We start from the raw sequence: 20,645 nt of genomic DNA, 5'->3' as shown, positions 1-20,645 counted from the left end.
GTTCTTATAGTTAAAAAAGCTGCTTACGGGAAAATATTTCAATAATTAAATAGCAGAACATTCTCATATAACATACTCTTTGCTATTTATATGAAAAATTATGAAAATCCTTTATTTTGTGTAAAATAAAAAAGCATGTTTTTTTTTGTTTAAAGATAGAAAATCTATGATAACGTAAAAATCTTTGCAAGGCTAGATATTTATTAATAAATGAAAATAAAAAAACAACATTTTAGATTTTATAAAAAAAATATGTGTCATAGAATAGAATAGATCAGTTTAATCGCCACTTGTTTAAATGGACACAAAAAAGGGACGAAAGATACCAGATTTTCTGTGTTGAATGTCTATTTCCCAAGGAGATTTGATTCCTTAAGCCTTTGGTAGTATTATTTAACTGATTTTATTATCTGGTGATACTACCCCAATACTGCCGTACATACTGCTGAGAAGCTATATAAACAAAGCCATTCTTGCCTAATAAAAACCCTCCTTGTTCTTTAATGTCTTGGGGCTGAAATGCCCGGAGGCTAGTACTTTTGCAGCAGCAGATTTTGCTTCTAAAGGACAAGGTTCCAGTGATAATGGATCTTTACCTTATATATCTATAAGAATTATAAGATACTTTGAATTTGAATGTTCTTTGCAATTTTGAGTGACAAATTATTGAAATCCTCTATATTATATAAAATGCTAAAGTTGTTAACAAAAAAAATAATGATCTCTGAAGCTAGAACTTTACCTATAAAAATGATAGGTAGCCTGAATCGCTCACCTGTATATTATATTTGTACCTCAGTGAAAGGACCATCATACTTCGGCGTCCCCATCGCATCTCCAAGTCCTACATATTTATATGCTTCAGGCCAAATAAATTGTGAGATTTCCATTTTGGGTAAAAGTAGTCTTGACAAAAGAACATAAGTTGTAACTGACCAAAAAGGTGTTGAAAATAGCTCAATGGGCAGGATTTTCAAGTAAAATTTCCAGCCGTGTTCCATTTTCATCAAGGTTTGCCTTTTATTATTATTCTTTGGTAAAACCGATGTATTGTGAATTGATACAATTTACACACCTTGACATTCAAGAGTTGCATCGTAGCATTTATCAATACATGTATAACTATTTTCCATCTAGCCTTAGAGAGAAAAAAATATCAAACAGGAACATTTCAGGATTACACTATTGTCTCACCTTTGAAATTGTTAGATTAACTTGGCCCAGTAGTTTCAGAGGAAAAGATATTTGTAAAAAATTGCAAAATTTCCGAAGCATTGCGAGAAATTTACTTTAAAGGGCAATAAATCCTAAAAAGGTCAATTGACAATTTCGATCAGGAGAGCTTACATATTGCTGAATGCGTCTGAAAATTTGCTTTAGCTTCGGAGATACCAGCTAAAATGCATTGAAACCCCTATGTTCTAGTTTAGCCATGCGGCCCTCTTAGTTGATATACAGGGTCATCGGATATTTTTTTAACTAGATACTCTAAGGATGATTTAGGTCAAGTTTGGTTTATTTTAGCTTCGGCGTTTCAGACGAGAAGATGATTTTTTTAAATACCGATGACGACGACGGACGACAGACGCTAAGTGATGATAAAAGCTCACTTGGCCCTCTGGGCCAGATAAGCTAAAAAGGTCGATTTAAATTTTATAAATAAATGCTGTATCATAGAAAGCATCACGTCTATTATCTCTCATAAAACTGGACACCACCATCAATCCCTTTTCTTTGTTTATATCTATTGCCCAAGGAGATTTGATTCCATCAGCCTCTGATAGTATTGTCTTACAGGTTTTACCATCTGGTGACAATACCACGATACTGTTGTTCCTACAAGAAGCAATATAAACATAGCCATTCTTGTCTAATGTAAGTCGTCCTGGTACGTCAATGTCTTGGCGCTGAAATGTCCAGAGAGGTTCCCCGGTACTTTTATAGCAGCAGATTGTGTTTTGAAAGGTCGTGGTACCATTGATAATTCCTTGCAATAACGAAACATAAAATAGTTCCTCCACTCCTTTTTTATAGATTGTTTGAGACATATCGTCCAAATTCACTTTGATAATCTTATTATTATCACTGCTAATAATTAAGTTTTTACCATCACTTGCTACTCCATAACAATAATGAAAAAGATCAACTTCTTCAATAATTGTCTTCTCTTCAACATCCACCAGAGCTGTCTTGTTTGCTGATCCTAATAAGACAGCCACTGTATTATCTATGACAAAGCATGCATCGAGAGGATATTCTCTGAATGTAAATACTTCTTTAACGAAGAAGCCAGCGTCACTAAAAAGCAGTAGTTGTTTTTTGTTGTAATCGAGAATTATTACCTTACCATCAGACAATATTAAGCACGCCAGTATATTCAAAAACTTCATATTTTGGGGAATTGTCAGTCTCTTTAGCAAAGCTGGTTTAATTCGATCACTTCTAGGAACGCATAGTGCTTGATTCTTTCTTCCGGTCTTGACAAGGAGAGTAGAAGACGTCGTATTGATATTAATATCTCCAAATGATTTGACATCTTGAATACTTGATAGAAGATCAGATGAAATTTTAACCTCTAAATTCTTTTCACTGAAGTGATCGCCACTTTCCTTTAAATCTGAAATGTATTTTGCGGCTTCTGATGTAGTTTTTTCAATTTCCTTCAGACCAAAATACAGTTCTAACGCAGTTGCAGATTGTGTCATTTTGGTAAACTCGCTCTGAATTTTTTCTATCTGATGCAGTCGCTGTTCCATTTGTTGTACGATGGAGGCCATGTTTAATTTCAGCTCCAAATGTTTATTCTCTAGTTCGTCGAGTACTTTCTGCTCTATTTTATCAAAGTAGTCATCGATAGACTTTCGAGTATACAGGATTTCATCAAATGCCTCAGTTTTCTGGGAATTGGCTGTACTGATCCTCGCTGTCAGGTATTTTATGGCTTTATTTAAGTTTTCATTTACGTCCATCAATTCGTTTTTATAAAACTCAACTGAGAAAGAATTTTTTACTTGCTTAATAGCGTCTGATAGCAGTTGCATGTTTCCACATGCCTGGTGTTTATCAGTGATGCATTGATCACAGCAGGGACATGCATGAACAGAACAGTAACGTTCAAAGTTCTTATTGTGGTCTCTGCACTGACTGCTTATTTCTTGTATGAATGTCGGTAACTTTTGATAATCTTGAGATGATATGGTCTTATGATTTATGGTCAATCTTAATTTTTTATGAGGTTTTTCACAGTCTCCGCAAAAGAAAACTTCACATTCTGTGCACCACGTGACTGCTGTTTTCGGGACTTCATCATAATGACATATTGTACAAATGTGCTTGGCCGATGAAGACATTGTACTTTTATCTTTCCTTCTGAAATGTATGAAAGTTATTTTGTCTTATAAAACTGCATGCAGTTACAAGGAATAGTTTGACTCAAAAATATCACACCGTATAAAGAAAGTAAAAGTATGAAATCAAGCGTATTCAACTAACGGGACGCGTGAAACACACCTTTTATATTCCGGACTTGGTACAGACATTTTTCAAAGACAATTGTGGGTTGGTTTCCTGTTTACAAATCTTTGAATTTTTCGAAATAAACTAAGGATTTTCTTATCCCAGGTATAGATCACCTTAGCCGTATTTGGAATTTGGATCCCCAATGCTCTTCAATTTTGTACTTGTTTGGCTCTATAAATATTTTGATATGAGCGTCACTGATGAGTCTTATGTAGACGAAACGCGCGTCTGTCGTACTAAATTATAATCCTGGTACTTTTGATAAATATTAACCTGGTTTCACAGCCAGCTTAACCCCCAAGTTACATGACAGTTGGTTTAGTACTATTAAAATGACATTTTTGAGTAATCAACCCAAACAGATATATATAAATATATGTGTATGTGACAATAATTGGGATCCAGCAGCCAAAACTGTACAGAAATACAGATCAACTGACTAAAAAATTTAAACAAACATACATTTATATTTTGCAAACTAAAAAACGATAACTGGTATTTTGAAAAGTTTCTTCAAAATGAAACATAACATAATCATAATTTATGATTTAACTCTATTTGTGGGAGTCACTTAGTAAGGAAGATAAAGATAGACTGCTGTTCCAACGTTATAAATAGATTAAGAGAAAAAAATCCGGATTACAAACTTTAACCGAGGGATATACATCACCTATAAGAGAAAAGCAATAAACAACAGAACACTGAAGTGCAACAAAAACAAATGACAATGCAATAGACATGGATTCCAAATAACAGATAACAACTGCCAAATTCCTGAGGTATTACATGTAATTTTAAGAGAAAATGGTATAGATTGTACCTGGTTTTGGGCTAACCAAACATCGTGCTTTATGACTCTGTTAAATATACTGCTCAAATGACAACATTACATGACATTAAATTATACTAGATTTTTCTCAAACTATTGAACTGATTATGACAAAACGTGACAGTAATGCTAGAAATAACCAGTATTACAAAGGAATAAAAATTCCATACAGTTTATTCAACAAAAGTTTCTTCATTAGGTGCAAAATCACTAAAATTAGTACATCACATCCGGTTGCATACGAAAAAATATTTCTATGAATTTGACAGTTTCAACAAATTGTCGGCATTCCTATGGGAACGAACTGTGTGCCTCTCCTTGCCGACCTATTCTTATTTTCATATGAATCGGAGTTCCTTCAGACACTTGTCAAAAACAAGAAGATAAAAGAAGCCAGGTTATTTAATTTCACTTTCAGATATATTGATGATGTTCTTTCCATTAACAATCCGAAAACTTTTCTGATTAGGTTCCACTAATATACCCAAGACCTAGAAATTAAAGAGACAACATACACGGCTTCCTCCATCTCATTTTTAGACTTATACCTGGAATTTGACATAAACAGTCATCTCAGTACCAGAATCATCGACAAACGAGACGATTTTAATTTTGAAATTATCAATTTCCCCCACCTTAGTAGTAATATACCAACTTCACCCGCATATGGAATATATATTTCCCAACTTATTCGGTATTCAAGAGGTTGCAGCTTCAATTCAGACATTGTAAAACGTCACCAGTGTCTGAGCGGAAAGTTGATGAACAAGAACGTCTCGTCCTTTATCTTAAAAAGTTCATCGGAAGGTACCAAGAACTTGTTGATAAACATTCCGTATCAACTTCACATATGATACAAGATGGTCTAGAAGTATAGATTTTGCGTACTGACGTTGGTAATCATCTTAATAACGTGTTATAGTATTCTTTTATTTGTCTTTTTTAATATTACTTTTACTGTTAAGTCAGTTTTTTGAGATATTCATTTGACGTGACTCTGTACTTGTGTAAAACATCATACTTTGAACGACAAAATTATTTCATTTATTAATATTACTTTTTCTTATGGATCATGCCATACTTTGAATGACAAAACCATTTTATTTATTAATACTACTTTTTCTGTTAAGTCTGTTTTTTATGATATACATTTGACGTGACTCTGTACTTATGTATCCCGTCATACTTTGAACCACACAATTATTTTATTCATTATTATTACGTTTACTGCTAAGTCTGTTTTTGTTATATCTACTTTACGTGACTCTGCATTTATGTATGCCGTCATACCTAAGTACTTGGGAACAGGACAATTTCTTTTTTGCTATTTATCATCAAATCCAGATGCTTTACTGTCAACGGCGGCCTTATACATAGAGAGATTTTAGTATTTTTTTGTTTTAGTATACAGATGAACGACAAAATTATTTTATGTCTACCTGTGCGAATTTCAAACGCGCAATTTTACACCAGTACTGAAAACCTTCCATCCTTTACTGGTAGACTTTACATAGATAAATAAAATCGTATAAGATAAGAAAAATGAGGGTGTTAAATTTGATGTATGCCTTTTTGTGCTTCTTCGTTACATTTGTTGTTTTTATAGTGATTGAGATGATAACACAATGTTGACTACTGTGCTCCTATTTTTGACATTTTTACTCTTTGATATTTGGATGATATTTTGGCTCTCAATAATGACGACTTCAGTATGTATATTAATGAAATTTATCCTGGTGAACTTACTTTAAATAAAGCTAATACTAACAATGACCACTGCCCTTTCCTCGATCTTGATATTTATATCACTAACGGAAAGCTGAATACTAAAATTTATGATAAAAGGGATGATTTTTCATTTCCTATCGTTAATTATCCGTTTTTAGATGGTGACGTTCCCTTGTCACCATCTTACGGTGTTTATATATCTCAACTTGTACGATTCGCTCGTGTATGTAACAATGTTTTAGATTTTAACGAGAGAAATGTATGTATTACTGAAAAATTATTACACCAGGGTTTTCGATATCACAAACTAGTCAAAACATTTACTAAATATTATCATCGGTATAAAGACATCATTCGTAAATGTAGCTCAACATGCAGCCGAGACTTCTTATACGTTCAGGTATTTCACATCCATTTTTTTATGGAAATATTCTTTATAAAGCACAAAGGTGTCAGTATTCACCTCATAAACTTACAAAACCTTTGAATAGACTTATTAAGAAGGGATATACTTACGATACTGTTGTCAAGTCATTAAAGATTGCATATTTTGGCGTTAATATTGAATCACTGATAAGGTCTTTGCATCGGAACTAAACACATTTATTCTAAAAACAGTTGTTGGCATGATACGGGTTATGTTCTTCTCATAGATGTTATGATGGTATGATACTAAACCCCTAACGGGAAGGATTGTGCCTGATGTTCATATGATGAAATCATAATCTTTCAGTCAGTTTAATTGAAGTCTGAAGCTGGCATGTCAGTTAACTGCTAGTAGTCTGTTGTTATTTATGTATTATTGTCATTTTGTTTATTTTCTTTGGTTACATCTTCTGACATCAGACTCGGACTTCTCTTGAACTGATTTTTAATGTGCGTATTGTTATGCTTTTACTTTTCTACATTGGTTAGAGGTATAAGTGGAGGGTTGAGATCTCACAAACATGTTTAACCCCGCCGCATATTTGCGCCTGTCCCAAGTCAGGAGCCTCTGGCCTTTGTTAGTCTTGTATTATTTTAATTTTAGTTTCTTGTGTACAATTTGGAAATTAGTATGGCGTTCATTATCACTGAACTAGTATATATTTGTTTAGGGGCCAGCTGAAGGACGCCTCCGGGTGCGGGAATTTCTCGCTACATTGAAGACCTGTTGGTGACCTTCTGTTGTTGTTTTTTTAATTGGTCGGGTTGTTGTCTCTTTGACACATTCCCCATTTCCATTCTCAATTTTATTGTTTTGTTGACAATGTAATGTAATTTGATGCGACTGTCATACAAGTTAGAGGTTTAGCTAGCTATAAAACCAGGTTCAATCCACCATTTTCTACATAAGAAAATGTCTGTACCAAGTCAGAAATATGACAGTTGTTATCCATTCGTTTGATGTGTTTTAGCTTTTGATTTTGCCATTTAATTATGACTTATATCTAGAAATTGACTATGAGGGTCGGTTGAAAACAAAACTTTACGACAAAAGAGATGATTTCAGCTTCCTAATTGTGAATTTCATTTTTAAACCAAGAATTCCAAATGGTGAATTTGAAATCATCACTTTGTAAATTTTACGGACACCATCACGAGTTGGTTGACCGTTATGGAATATCAGTTTCACAGATGATATCGGATATGTTCCTTATGTCGTAACTACAATCCCGTTCCCTTTTCACGAATGTGACCTACCGAATAAGACTATTTACCCCTATTTGTGATTTTTTTACCTATTATTGTTTTTGTTTGTTTTGTTCACACATCGTTGTCAATATAATGGAATTATATGCGACTGTCATACAAGTGAGAGGTTTAGCTAGCTTTAAAACCAGGATCAATTCACCATTTTCTACCTTATAAAATGCCTGTACCAAGTCAGGAATATGACAGTTGTTATCCATTCGTTTGATGTGTTTGGACTTTTGATTTTGCCTTTTGATTTTGGACTTTCCTTTTTGAATTTTCCTCGGAGTTCAGTATTTTTGTGTTTTTACTTTTTTTTGTAGGAAATTAATCCTTCATTTCATTGCAGTAAAAATATTTCCGTCATAAATAAACGCAACAGTAGTTCAAAGTTCATAAATCGATTGAGAGAAAATAAATCCGGGTAACAAACTAAAACTGAGGTAAACACATCAACTATAAGAGTGAAAGAAACAAAGAAACAACAGAAACACTGAAGTGCAACCAAAAAAAAACACCACAATAATGCAACAAACACAGATAAGATAACAATATATATCTTGGGTGTTTCAAAGCATCAGTATTCATGATTTTTTGTTTCTTTATTTGAAACAATGATAAATTCTGCATATTGTTTCAAAAACTGACAATTAAACAAAGACTATAAGTGAAAAATCAATGACGTTATCACCCCCTTTATATTAGAGCTCCAAATGTTCATTCGACCTTGTTTGAGAAAAGGGTCAAACGATGGATTTGCGCGACTGTTGTACCACATTAATTCAGGTATCTTTAATCATTTTTATAGATATTAAGAAAAAAACACATAAAAAATGAGTGAAGATATTATGATTATTAAACTTTGGACTGAGTCTTAATTAGCAATAAATGATAAATAGAGTCCTTTCCTCTGTTTTCGCCAATGTGAAATATATTATGTTTCGACTTTCTATTAAATGAAGACTACTTATTCTATACAATTAAAGCTGTTGCCAATGTTTTATGAAATGCTGAAATTTAAAACACATTTTTGAAAAAATGAAATATCTGAATGTTCTTACTATGAACTTTTTAACAGACAGTATTTTTTTAGTTGGAGGTTAAAAGTACAATAAATGGGACACCTAGCATAGTTTAAATACTTTGTCTAAGCAACAAAAACAGTACTCAAGCGTCACGTTTTTAACCGAAATTTTGTATGCTGTGCAGAAATTTTAAATAGTGTTACAAGTATTGACGGTTTTTTTTTGCAAACTAAGCAGCTATGTATAATAAAGTACAAATGTACTTGTAAATAAGAATGTTTGAAAACTGTATTTTATAAATTACTTTTTTGATGCAATGAAGAGATTCTTAGGCGAGTATCTGGCGAAAATCAATAGCAGTTTGAACGTGGGGATTATAGCTATATTTGATATTGACACTACAAATACTTAACAAATATTATGATGCGTGAATGACAAACTTTTTTGTTTGTAAATCACATTACAGGAACTGCTTGAAAACAGAATCAGGTAATGACAATTCAATTGGCAACTCAACGTACTACAACGACACTTAAAAAACAGGAGTCCAGGACAATCGAACCAAAAATTGAAATGGATATCATATTACAAAAGTGTCCTTATAAACAAAATAATATTACTGGGTCTGCCAAGTAATACTCGAAACTTCTTCATATTTCATTTACATCACTTAAATCAGAACATAAAACCTAACTTCAGAGTTGCTGTTTTATAACATACCATGTTATTTTGAAGTAACAAGATGTGGGTTGATTGCTTATGACACATCTCGCAGCAAACGACCAACGCTGAATTACATGATACTGAAATGGTACAGGCACATACAGAATGTGTTTGGGTGAAACAAGCTTGCAAATGCTCAACCCTCTCCTAACTTTGGACAGTGGTTAATCAGTACAACATAAGAACAATATATATTATATAATTAAAAACCAATTGTTCAGAGAACCATTGATGGTCTTTCCACCATTAAGGATTTTTTTATATGATAATATTAAAATTTGGTTTTAAATGTCAATTTTAGCGTCACATGACAGCTTATTTAACGCTGATTCCAAAAATACATGGTTTCTATACAAAAAGATATAAATAAGGGAGATCATTTTTTACTTCCGGTTTAAAAGATGTTACTTCCGGTATGTTTTGATAGTTTACTTGACACTGATTCCAAAAAAAGATAGTTCTTTATACTTTTACATTAAATAAGTAGAACAAATGGCTACTTCCGGTTTACAAAAGGCCACTTCCGGTTGGCTTTTTCAATGTCACATTGCTTGCAACCTTTTGCAAAAAGTCCCATGGCTTTATCATGTATACATAAGAGGAAAGAACAAAGGTCAAAATCTAGAACGTTAAATTTACCTATGACCTTGAGTTCAATTTCAAGGTCATCAACCAAAGAACTCAAATCAAAAGACTCTAGGCCTCTACTATATATTGTTAATGAGTTATATTCCATAAAACTAATATTAGATATAAAAGTGGGGAAAACTCGCATTAAATGTCACGTAACCTTTAAAGAAAAATTTACGTGTTACAACATGTCGCAACACACAATTGTCTGAAAATATTTTGTCGATATCTTGTATGATTTCTGAAAATAAGAGATAACAAGCCGAAATCAAAAATTTGAACATGACCTTGACCTTTGACCTTGACCTCATTTTATTTTTTTGGACCAAGAACCTCAAATCAAAAGACCCTAGGACTCTATCACTTATGGTTTTCCAGTTACAAATTTATTTCACTTATTTCAATACAAAAGGGAAATAACTCTCAAAAGGGGTCTTCGTAAAGCTTGGTCTATCCCAAATTCATGTATTTGATTTTGATGTTATATTTGTTATTCTCGTGGGATTTTGTCTGATGCTTGGTCCGTTTCTGTGTGTGTTACATTTTAGTGTTGTGTCGTTGTTCTCCTCTTATATTTAATGCGTTTCCCTCGGTTTTAGTTTGTTACCCTGATTTGTTTTTGTCCATGAATTTATGAGTTTTGAACAGCGGTATACTACTGTTGCCTTTATTCGGTCAAAACAAAACCTAACATCCTGAGGATATAACGAGCAATTTGGTAAAATAAATGTCGCTTTCTTTTGCGGTTGCGGATAACAAGAAAAACAGTGTTTGGGGAGAAAACTCTTACGAAGTAATGTTCGGTTAAACAGGGTCAGTTTCAAAAGCGTATAGAATGTATGATATCATATACAAAAAACCAAAGCGACATCTTTTGAAACATTTTTACACCGCAAGAAAAAAAATAGGTTGAAGAAAAAAAAAATAGTCATCAGAAGAAATTCAATAGGTCTTTCCACACGGAAAGGTGGAAAGACCTAATAATGATTGGAAAAGGGATGAAAGATTAGTTGTAAAGTACTTACTAGAGGCCGAGATAAAACAATAGTAAACGATGTGTAGTATAGGTAGCCAATACATAGTATGGAGCTTCAAATAGTCAGAGGTATGAACATGGTAATTTTATGCTGATTTGAGCGCCACTGGGTCTTATGTAGACGAAATGCTCGGCGGTTTTACCAAATTAATCATTGTTTTTTGGGTTATCTTTACAAATATCAACTAAAAACAAATACAGAAGATATTATCTTATTTAAATTTGTGTCTAAATTAGCAATAAATGATAAGTGGGAGTAAATTCCCCCTTTCCTCTGTTTTCGATAATGTGAAAATATATATTATGTTTCAACTTTCTATTAAATAAAATGAAGACTTCTTATTCTATGCAACTATGGACTGTTGCCAAAGTTTTATAAAATGCTGAATTTGAAGTAAAAAACACTTTTTTTGAAAAATTGAAATATCTGAATATTCTTACCCTGATTTTTTTGACAGACAGTAATTCACAGTTTGAGGATAAATGTTCAATATATAGAACACCTAGCTAAGTTTAAATACTTTGTCTTAGCATTTAAAAACATTAATGAAGCGTCACGTTTTTATACAGAAATTTTGTATGCATTGCAGAAATTTAAATAATGTTACGAGTATTGATGTTTTTTTTGCAAACTAAGCAACTATGTATAATAAAGTGCAAATATACTTGTAAATATAAATGTTTGAAACTTAGTTGTTTATAGCTCTAATGACTGTAAAATTATCACTTTGCATTTAAAAATATAATTTAGAATAGACTAAAGTTGTAAGGATGTTGATACAAGACAATAACAATCAAAACCAAGGAGTAAACAAAGACTCAAAAAATTAAAGGACATTTACATCAACAGTTATAAATAGTAAATAAGAAACAACACGAACAAATTTTAACTAAAATTGAATGGTTCTATAAATATTAATGCAATTGTGGTATGTACTGGTACTACCTACGTGACAGATATATTGATGTGTGAATGTAACAACTTCGTTTTTGTGTGTTAATCATATTACATGAACTGCTTGAAAACGAAATAATGTATAGACAATCTACAGCGTACTTCAACGACACTTAGAGGGAATCATATACAATCAAATACATGGTCTTACCTTAGCTGTATTTGGCAAAACTTTTAGGAATATTTGGTCCTCAATGCATTTCAACTTCGTACTTTATTTGGCCTTTCAAAACATTTTTGATACGAGCGTCACTGATGAGTCTTTTGTAGACGAAACGCGCGTCTGTCTTAAAAATTAAATTTTATACCCGGTATCTATAATGAGTTTATTATATTCTTTTGAAGTCTCTACCAAAGATATAAAATGGATTTCCCTTCAGTGTATTGGATATAAAAATTTCAAATGTGTCCTTCAAAACAAAGTTTTATTACATAAATTTGCCCAGTGCTGCACTAAACATATTTTTAAACCATTTACATAATTTTAAGAAAACATTTAAACCTGGATTTTAGAGTTGCTATGAAAGCATTTACTGAAGAGGAGTTGTTAATCAACTGTAGGTGCTAGAAATTTACATGTTTTAGTACATACTATCTGATATTAAAGTAAGAGGATGTGGTATGATTTCAACTGAAACAATTAGCAGCAGACGACAACCACTGAATAACATGCTACTGACGTGGGCCAGTCAACTACATAATTTTGTTGGATGAAACAAGCTTGCGGACGCCCACTGGACAGTGGTTAATCAGTACAACATAAGAAAAATATAATAATTAGTTGAAAAGGGATGGAATAAAAGTTGTAAAACACTCACACGAAAGGCCAAGATGAAAAGACAGTTAACGGTGTTTGTGAAGTATAGGAATCATTTACATATTTTGGACCTACATATGTTTAGAGAGGCCTTAAACTGGGATGTTGTTATTATATGCTGATTTGAGCACCGCTGAGTATTATGTAGACGAAAAGTACGGCTGCTGTACCAAATTAATCTCTGTATCTTTAATAATCTTTACAGATATTTAAAACAAATAAATAAAAAAAAAGAGTGAAGATATCATTTCAATCAAATTTTGGACTGTGTATAAATAAGCAATAAATGATAAGAAAGACTTTATTCTCCAGTTCCTCTAATTTTCTCCAATGTGAAATCTATTATGTTTCAACATTCATTTAAACAAAATCAAGACTCTTTGTTCTTTGCAATTATGGACTGTTGCTAGTTTTTTTTTTATATAAATGTTGAATTTTAAGTTATAAAACACTGTATTTGTAAAAATTGAAAGATCTGAATATTTTTACCATAAACTTTTTGACAGACAGGAATATGCAGTTGGAGGTTAAATGTACAATATATGGGACACCTAGCTAAGTTTAAATACATTGTCTAAGCAACTAAAAACTAAATGAAGCGTCACGTTGTTATTCAGAAATTTTGTATGCTGTGCAGAAATTTAAAATTATGTAACAAGTATTGACCTTTTTTTTGCAAACTAAGCAACTGTGTATAATAAAGTTCACATGTACTCGTAAATATAAATGTTTGAAACTTGTATATTATAAAATACTTTTCCAAACAATAAGAGATTATAAGGGGAGTATTTAAGAAAGAATTAATAGCAGTTTAAAAATGGGTGGTTATAGCTATAGATGATTGTAAAATGATAAATTTGCAATTGATAATATAATTTAGAATAGAATAAAGTTGTGAGGATGTTGATACAAATTCTAATTAAAATTGAATGGTTCTTTGAGTATAAATGCGAATGTTGTATGCACCGGTACTATCTACGTGACAGATATATTTCATCTTTGTATTTGTTTTGGCTTTTTAACTATTTTGATCTGAGCGTCACTGATGAGTCTTATGTAGACGAAACGCGCGTCTGGCGTATAAAATTATAATCCTGGTACTTTTGATGACTATATATTGATGTGTTAATGTAACAACTTCGTTTTTGTGTGTTAATCATATTACATCTGTTGTTTGAAAACGAAATAAGGTATAGACAATACACTTAGTGAGAGTAAAAAAAGAAGTCCTGGTCAATCAAATGTATCTTCTTATATTCTTTTGAAGTCTCAACCAAAGATATAAGATGGATTTTCCTTCACTGCATTGAACATTGTTTCTAAACAAAGTTATATTACATAAATCTCCCAAGTGCTGCACTAAACATCTGTTTAACATAACTTTACACGGCATTCCAACCTGGATTTGAAAGTTGCTATTGAAGTATTTACTCAAGAGGAGTTGTAAATCAAATGTCGATGCTAAAAAATCGAAATACCTGTTTTAGTACATACTATCTAACATTATAGTAAGAATATGTGATATGAAACAATTAGCAGCAGAGGACAACATCTGAATAACATGATTCTGACGTGGGACAGTCACATACATAATGTGACAGTGGTGAGATGAAACAAGCTTGTGGACGCCCACTGGACAGTGGTTAAGCAGTACAACATCAGAAAAATATAATAATCAGTTGAAAAGGGATGAAATATTTGTTGTAAAACACTCACTAGTGGCCAAGATGAAGCGAAAGTTATCGATGTTTATGTAGTATAGGAAACATTAACATATTACGGACCTGCAGATGATCAGAGGAGGACTTACAAAAGAGGGACGAAAGATACCAAAGGGACAGTCAAACTCATAAATCTAAAACAGACTGACAACGCCATGGCTAAAAATGAAAAAAGACAAACAGACAAACAATAGTACACACGACACAACATAGAAAACTAAAGAATAAAAAACACGAACCCCAAACTTAAGCTGGGATGTTGTTATTCCCCGGTTTATGCTGATTTGAGCCTCGATGAGAGTTATGTCGACAAAAGCACGGCTTTTGTACCAAATTAAACTTGGTATCATTAATTATTTTTACAGATATTCAAAATACATAAATAAAATAAAAGAGTGACGATATCATATCAATCAAATTTTGGACTGTGTATAAATTAGCAATTAATATTAAGAAAGTGTTAATTCTCCGGTTCCTCTGTTTTCCACCACTATGAAATCTATTATGTTTAAAACTTTCTATCAAAATCAAGACTCTTTTTTTTGGCAAATATGGACTGTTGCTTTCTTTTATAATGCTGAATTTTAAGTTATAAAAATTGTATTTGAAAAATTAAAATGTCTGAATATTCTTATCGTGAACTTTTTGACAGACAGGAATATGCAGTTGGAATTTAAATGTACAATATATGGGACACTTAACTTCAATTTAAATACTTTGTCTTAGCAATTAAAAACATAAATAAAGCGACATGCGTTTGTATACAATTTTTTTATATGAGTTGCAGACATTTAAATAATGTTACATTTTTTGTAATTTTTTTTGGCAATCTATGCAACTATGCATAATAAAGTACAAATGTACTAGTAAATAAGAATGTTTAAAATTTGTATTTGATAAAATACTTACTTAAAACATTAAAGAGATTCTAAGTCGAGCATTAGTCGAAAAATCATTAGCAGTTTGAATGTGGGGATTATAGCTCTAGATGATAGTGAAACGAAGACTTTGCGTTTGAGACTAAAACTTGGAATTGATAAAGGCTGTTGATGCAAATTCTAATAAATGAATGGTTCCTTAAATTCTCATTATAAATTTTTCCGTACACCGGTAAAACCCACTTGACAAATATGTTGATGTGTGAATATTACAACTTCGTTTATATGTGTAAATCACATTATATGAACTGCATGAAAACGAACTTAGGTACTGTTGAGTAGTTATTATTCGTTGGTTATGTTTGTTATTCTCACAGGATTTTGTCTAATGCTTAGTCCGTTTCTGTGTGTGCTACATTTTAATGTTGTGTCGTTGTTCTCTTATATTTAATGCGTTTCCCTCAGTTTTAGTTTGTTACCCCGATTTTGTTTTTTGTCCATTGATTTATGAGTTTTGAACAGCGGTATACTACAAAAAAACGGTACCAGAACATCCCTATTATTTAGAATAATTTATACTTTTGCAAACAGTAAATTTTATAAAATGACTATACAAAAGATATATGATAAAACTGAAGTATTAACTAATTACAGGAAACAACCGAAATACATTGAAAACACTTACTAGAGGCCGAGATGAAACGAAAGTAATCGGTTTGTGTGTAGTATAGGTAGCTTATATATAGTATGGACCTTCAAATGTTCGGTGTAGTCGTTTAGCTGAATTGTTGTAATTATATGTTGATTTGAGTGCCACTGAGTCTCATGTAGACTAAATGGGCGGCGGTTGTTCCAAATTAATCCTGGTATTTTTATAAACTTAACAGATATCAACTAAAAACAAATACATAGAAAAAAAGATGGGAGATATTATCTTATACAAATTTTAGACTAGTCAATATTTTATATGACAAATAAGTTGTAAAACACTTACTAGAGGCCGAGATGAAATGACAGTAAATGATTTTTGTGCAGTGTAGGTATCAGATACATAGTCCAAACCTTCAAACGGTTAGAGTAATCCTTAAGCTGATATGTGGTAATTATATGTTGATTTAAGTGCCACTGAGTCATATGTAGGCTTTCCAGGCGGTTGTACCAAATTAGTCCTGGTATTTTTTATAATCAATAACAGAATGTCCCTTATGAAATGGAAAAATCAAAAGATAAATAACTTCAAACGAACGGATAACATCATATTAAAATTCATCATATTGTAAATATTAAGATATCTACTTTTTCAGTTCTCAGTTTCTCAGTTTCGGTTAAGTATGCTCATCCCATAAGTGGAATGCGCCTCTAAAAAAGGGGGTATATATCAGAACAGAACAGATTGATCATAGTTATTTTGATCGTTAGGTTGCTCTTTCAATGACGTTTTACCCAACGCCACCTTTTATTCGTATTCTAATAAATGTTTAAAAAAACTTAAAGCTTAAAAACTACGTGAACTAATTTAAGGTTGAAGAAATAGTGACGCGAGATATCTCAAAGGGGCAATTTTTATTTTTCATACAAAAAGTTATTTTAATTTGTTATCCTACAAATCTCTAGATTTTTCAGAGAACATCACAAAACGGAAAGTCCCTAATAAAATGGCAAAATCAAAGATAAAACGAATCAAACAAATGGACAACAACTGTCATATAAAAACCTCTTTAAATTCTCCTTTGTTTGTAGATAAAATGTATGTTCCCGTAATATGTCTCTGTTCTTAAGCATCTTTTTTTTTAAAGAAAAAAAGAAGAGGGAGTTGTAATCCTGCTCCCCCCACCCGGATTTCCTCCTAAAGGGAGTTCCTTAATATTCAATCTGTATTTTTGTATGTTGAGCGTGTCTAAACCCGACACATCTTTCCCTCAGTATGTCCGAATATGCATGTTTGTTTACTATTTAGAAAAAAGGGGGTGCTTTTTTTTTTAAACCGTAACATGAGAAAAATGCATTTATGATAACCTTAATTAAACAAGTATAATTAGTTATCAAAGGTACCAGGATTATAATTTAGTACGCCAGACGCGCGTTTCGTCTTCATAAGACTCATCAGTGACGCTCATATCAAAATAGTTATAAAGCCAAGCAAATGCAAAGTTGAAGAGCATTGAGGATCCAAAATTCCAAAAAGTTGTGCCAAATACGGCTAAGGTAATCTATGCCTGGGATAAGAAAATCTTTAGTTTTTCGAACAGTTCAAAGTTTTATAAACAGGAAATTTATAAAAAATGACCACATAATTGATATTCATGTCAACACCGAAGTGCTGACTACTGGGCTGGTAATACCCTCGGGGACGAAACGTCCACCAGCAGAGGCATCGACCCAGTGGTCTTAATAGTTATCAGGATTATAACTTAGTACGCCAGACGCGCGTTTCATGACCCATGTATAAGAACTTTGAATTATAATTTAGTCTTTATCTTTTGTTTTTTCTACCAAATTCAATGCCTGACTCAAAATGTTGTTCGTCATGTCCCCGCCCATATTAACAATTTCATACAAAGAGCAGGTTGTATTTTGTTTTGTAAAAATAATGCACGAAACAGTCAACCTTCGCCTGCTATTCCATATTAGCGCATGCGTTTAACAATCATATGCAAAACAGCAACTTCGACATTTCTAAAATCTACTCACTTGTCAAAGTTTGAAAGAAGATGTCAAGTGGGGTTTCATGTAAAAATAATAAAAAAATCTTATAAATCAAAGTTTGATATTGTCAAGAAATATGCTTTCCGTTCTTTTTCATTTAAAAACCTATGTTAGCAAATACAGGGTTTACCTTAGGGAATATGCTAGTTATACACCTTGAGATACTACGTGTCTAGATAAGAAACCCCTGGCCTCTGGACGACTGGGAATCTTATCCAGACACACCTATCCTTAGGTGTTTAACTATAACTGAAACAAGTTAACCTTACCATAAAACCTTTTTTAATTAGTAGATAAACAAATGTTGCCAAAAAGCTATAATTTGCAATCAGCTGATAATGAATAAATAAATGAATTTTTAAAGAAGTCGTAATTGGTCTTTGAATGAAAGAAAACTATAGTATAAATACATTTAAATTGGTTCAACATTTTCGGTAATAACTGATGAATAAATTCAAATTAAAGACTTTCCCCCTTTCATTTCAGATATAAAGAATAGAGAGAAAAGTATAATGGCCTCATCAGTCAAGAACCTTTGTACAATTTGCCATGATGATGGGATATTCAACCCAGCAGTCATATGGTGCACAGAATGCGCGGTTTTCTTTTGTAGAGACTGTGAAAAACCACACAGTAAGTTCCATCTGTCTACGAATCATAAAACCATGTCAACTGAAGATTACCGAAAGTTACCTACATTCATGCAAGAAATAAGTAGCCAATGCAAAGACCACAAGAAAAAAATTGAACTTTACTGTCCTTTCCATGCCAGTCCATGCTGTGTCCAGTGCATCACTGATAAACATTCGAAATGTCATGAAATGAAACCCTTGTCTGATATCCTAAAGCAAGTCAAATCATCGGCCTCGGTTCAACTTTTTGAAAAAGATTTAAAGGATGCGAAGGAAAACTTAGATACAGCCATAAAGTATATGAAAAACAAGATTAGTACTATCAATACTCAGAAATCCAAAGCCACTGAGGAAATCTGCTATATGAGGAAGTTGATCAATGATTATTTAAACAAATTGGAACAAGACCTACTTAATGACTTAGATTCTAAACATTCAAAGCTTAAATCAAACATGGACACTCTCGTTCAACAAATGGAACACCAAGCCAGTCAAATAGACCTAATGCAGAGCCAGTTTACCAAAATGACGCAATATGCTACAGAGCTGCAGATGTATATTGGTTTGAGAGAAATTGAGAAAATAGCATCACAAGCGACAAAATATTCTGAAGATTTAGAAAGTGCTGAAGAAAAGAATCTAGAGGTGAACATTTCATCTGCTCTTCAATCAATATTTCAAAATGTCAAATCATTTGGAGATATTAATATTAATACCATATCTTCTTCACTAAAAATAAATGCTGTAAGAAAAGATCAAGCTCAGCACTTGGTTCCAAAAGTTCCTGGCATAGAAAAAATAAAGCCAAACGTGTTGACAACACTGGCACTTCCAGAAGATATGAAGCATTTAGATATACATGCATGTCTAATACTACCAGATGGTACTTTTATAATACTTGACTATTACAAAAACAAATAGTGCTGTTCAGTAGTGATGGCATCTTCGTTAGAAAAGTAGTTACATTTATAGGATATCCCATGGATGCTTGCTTTGTCAGAAAAAATGCAGTGGCTGTCACACTAGGATACGCCTACCAGACAGTACTGGTTGATGTAAAAGAAAATAAAATTCTTCAAACAATTAAACTTCCTCATTGTTGTACCGGAGTGGCAAGTGAGGGTGAAACTTTAATCATCAGTGGTGGTAACAGCCAGAGTACTAAAATAAATCTGAATTACATGTCTCATACCATCTTAGAAGGAATGGGAGGACTGGGACCTATTGCACTTTTCCAAGGAAATATATATGGCATATATTCCTCTCAAAACAATGTCTGCTGCTATAAAAGTACAGGAGGGCCTCTCTGGACATATCAGAGCCAAGACATTACCGAACCAAAGGGTCTTTCTTTAGACAAGAATGGCTTTGTTTATATAGCTTCCAATGGAAACAACAGTATCATGGTAGTATCACCAGATGGTAAAACGTGTAAAACAATACTGTCAGAGAAGGATGGAATCAAAGATCCATGGGCAATAGATATCAACAGAGAAACAGGAATGATGATAGTGTCAAGTAAAACAAGTGATGATAACAATTATACAGCTTTTGTATATAAAATTTGAGTATCATCTTATTTCATTTTATTTTTGAATAGAAGGATATATGTACATAGTGATAAATGATATCAAGGACATTATATCCTCCTCATAAAGGCATCTAGTAGTACATCTTTTATCATAGGAATACATGTTGGTTCACTTTTCATAAAAATCAATTTCAAATAGAAAATGAAAACAGAAATTAAAAAAAAAAAAAATACTGTGCAT

The 20,645-nt window shown here is 32.4% G+C and overlaps 2 protein-coding genes across 2 annotated transcripts; one reads left to right on the top strand and one right to left on the bottom strand.

Moving 5' to 3' along the window:
• Positions 1-1,646: 1,646 nt before the first annotated feature.
• On the bottom strand, positions 1,647-3,350 carry LOC134710420 (uncharacterized). The gene has a single exon (XM_063570774.1). The coding sequence runs from the start codon at positions 3,348-3,350 to the stop codon at positions 1,647-1,649; it is 1,704 nt and encodes a 567-aa protein (XP_063426844.1).
• Positions 3,351-18,753: 15,403 nt separating this feature from the next.
• On the top strand, positions 18,754-19,768 carry LOC134710419 (E3 ubiquitin-protein ligase TRIM9-like). The gene is made up of 2 exons (XM_063570773.1): positions 18,754-19,518; positions 19,754-19,768. Exons 1-2 carry the CDS (start codon positions 18,754-18,756, stop codon positions 19,766-19,768), a joined length of 780 nt encoding a protein of 259 aa, XP_063426843.1.
• The last annotated feature ends 877 nt before the right edge of the window (positions 19,769-20,645 follow it).

Source organism: Mytilus trossulus, chromosome 3, assembly GCF_036588685.1.
Source record: "Mytilus trossulus isolate FHL-02 chromosome 3, PNRI_Mtr1.1.1.hap1, whole genome shotgun sequence".
Classification (NCBI taxonomy): Eukaryota; Metazoa; Mollusca; class Bivalvia; order Mytilida; family Mytilidae; genus Mytilus; species Mytilus trossulus.
The sequence above is the reverse complement of the archived record's forward strand: the minus strand, read 5'-3'. Positions and strand labels throughout refer to the sequence as shown.

Excerpts from the sequence above, each read along its gene's own strand:
- LOC134710420 (XM_063570774.1), bottom strand. The coding sequence starts at position 3,350 with ATGTCTTCATCGGCCAAGCACATTTGTACAATATGTCATTATGATGAA.
- LOC134710419 (XM_063570773.1), top strand. The coding sequence starts at position 18,754 with ATGGCCTCATCAGTCAAGAACCTTTGTACAATTTGCCATGATGATGGG.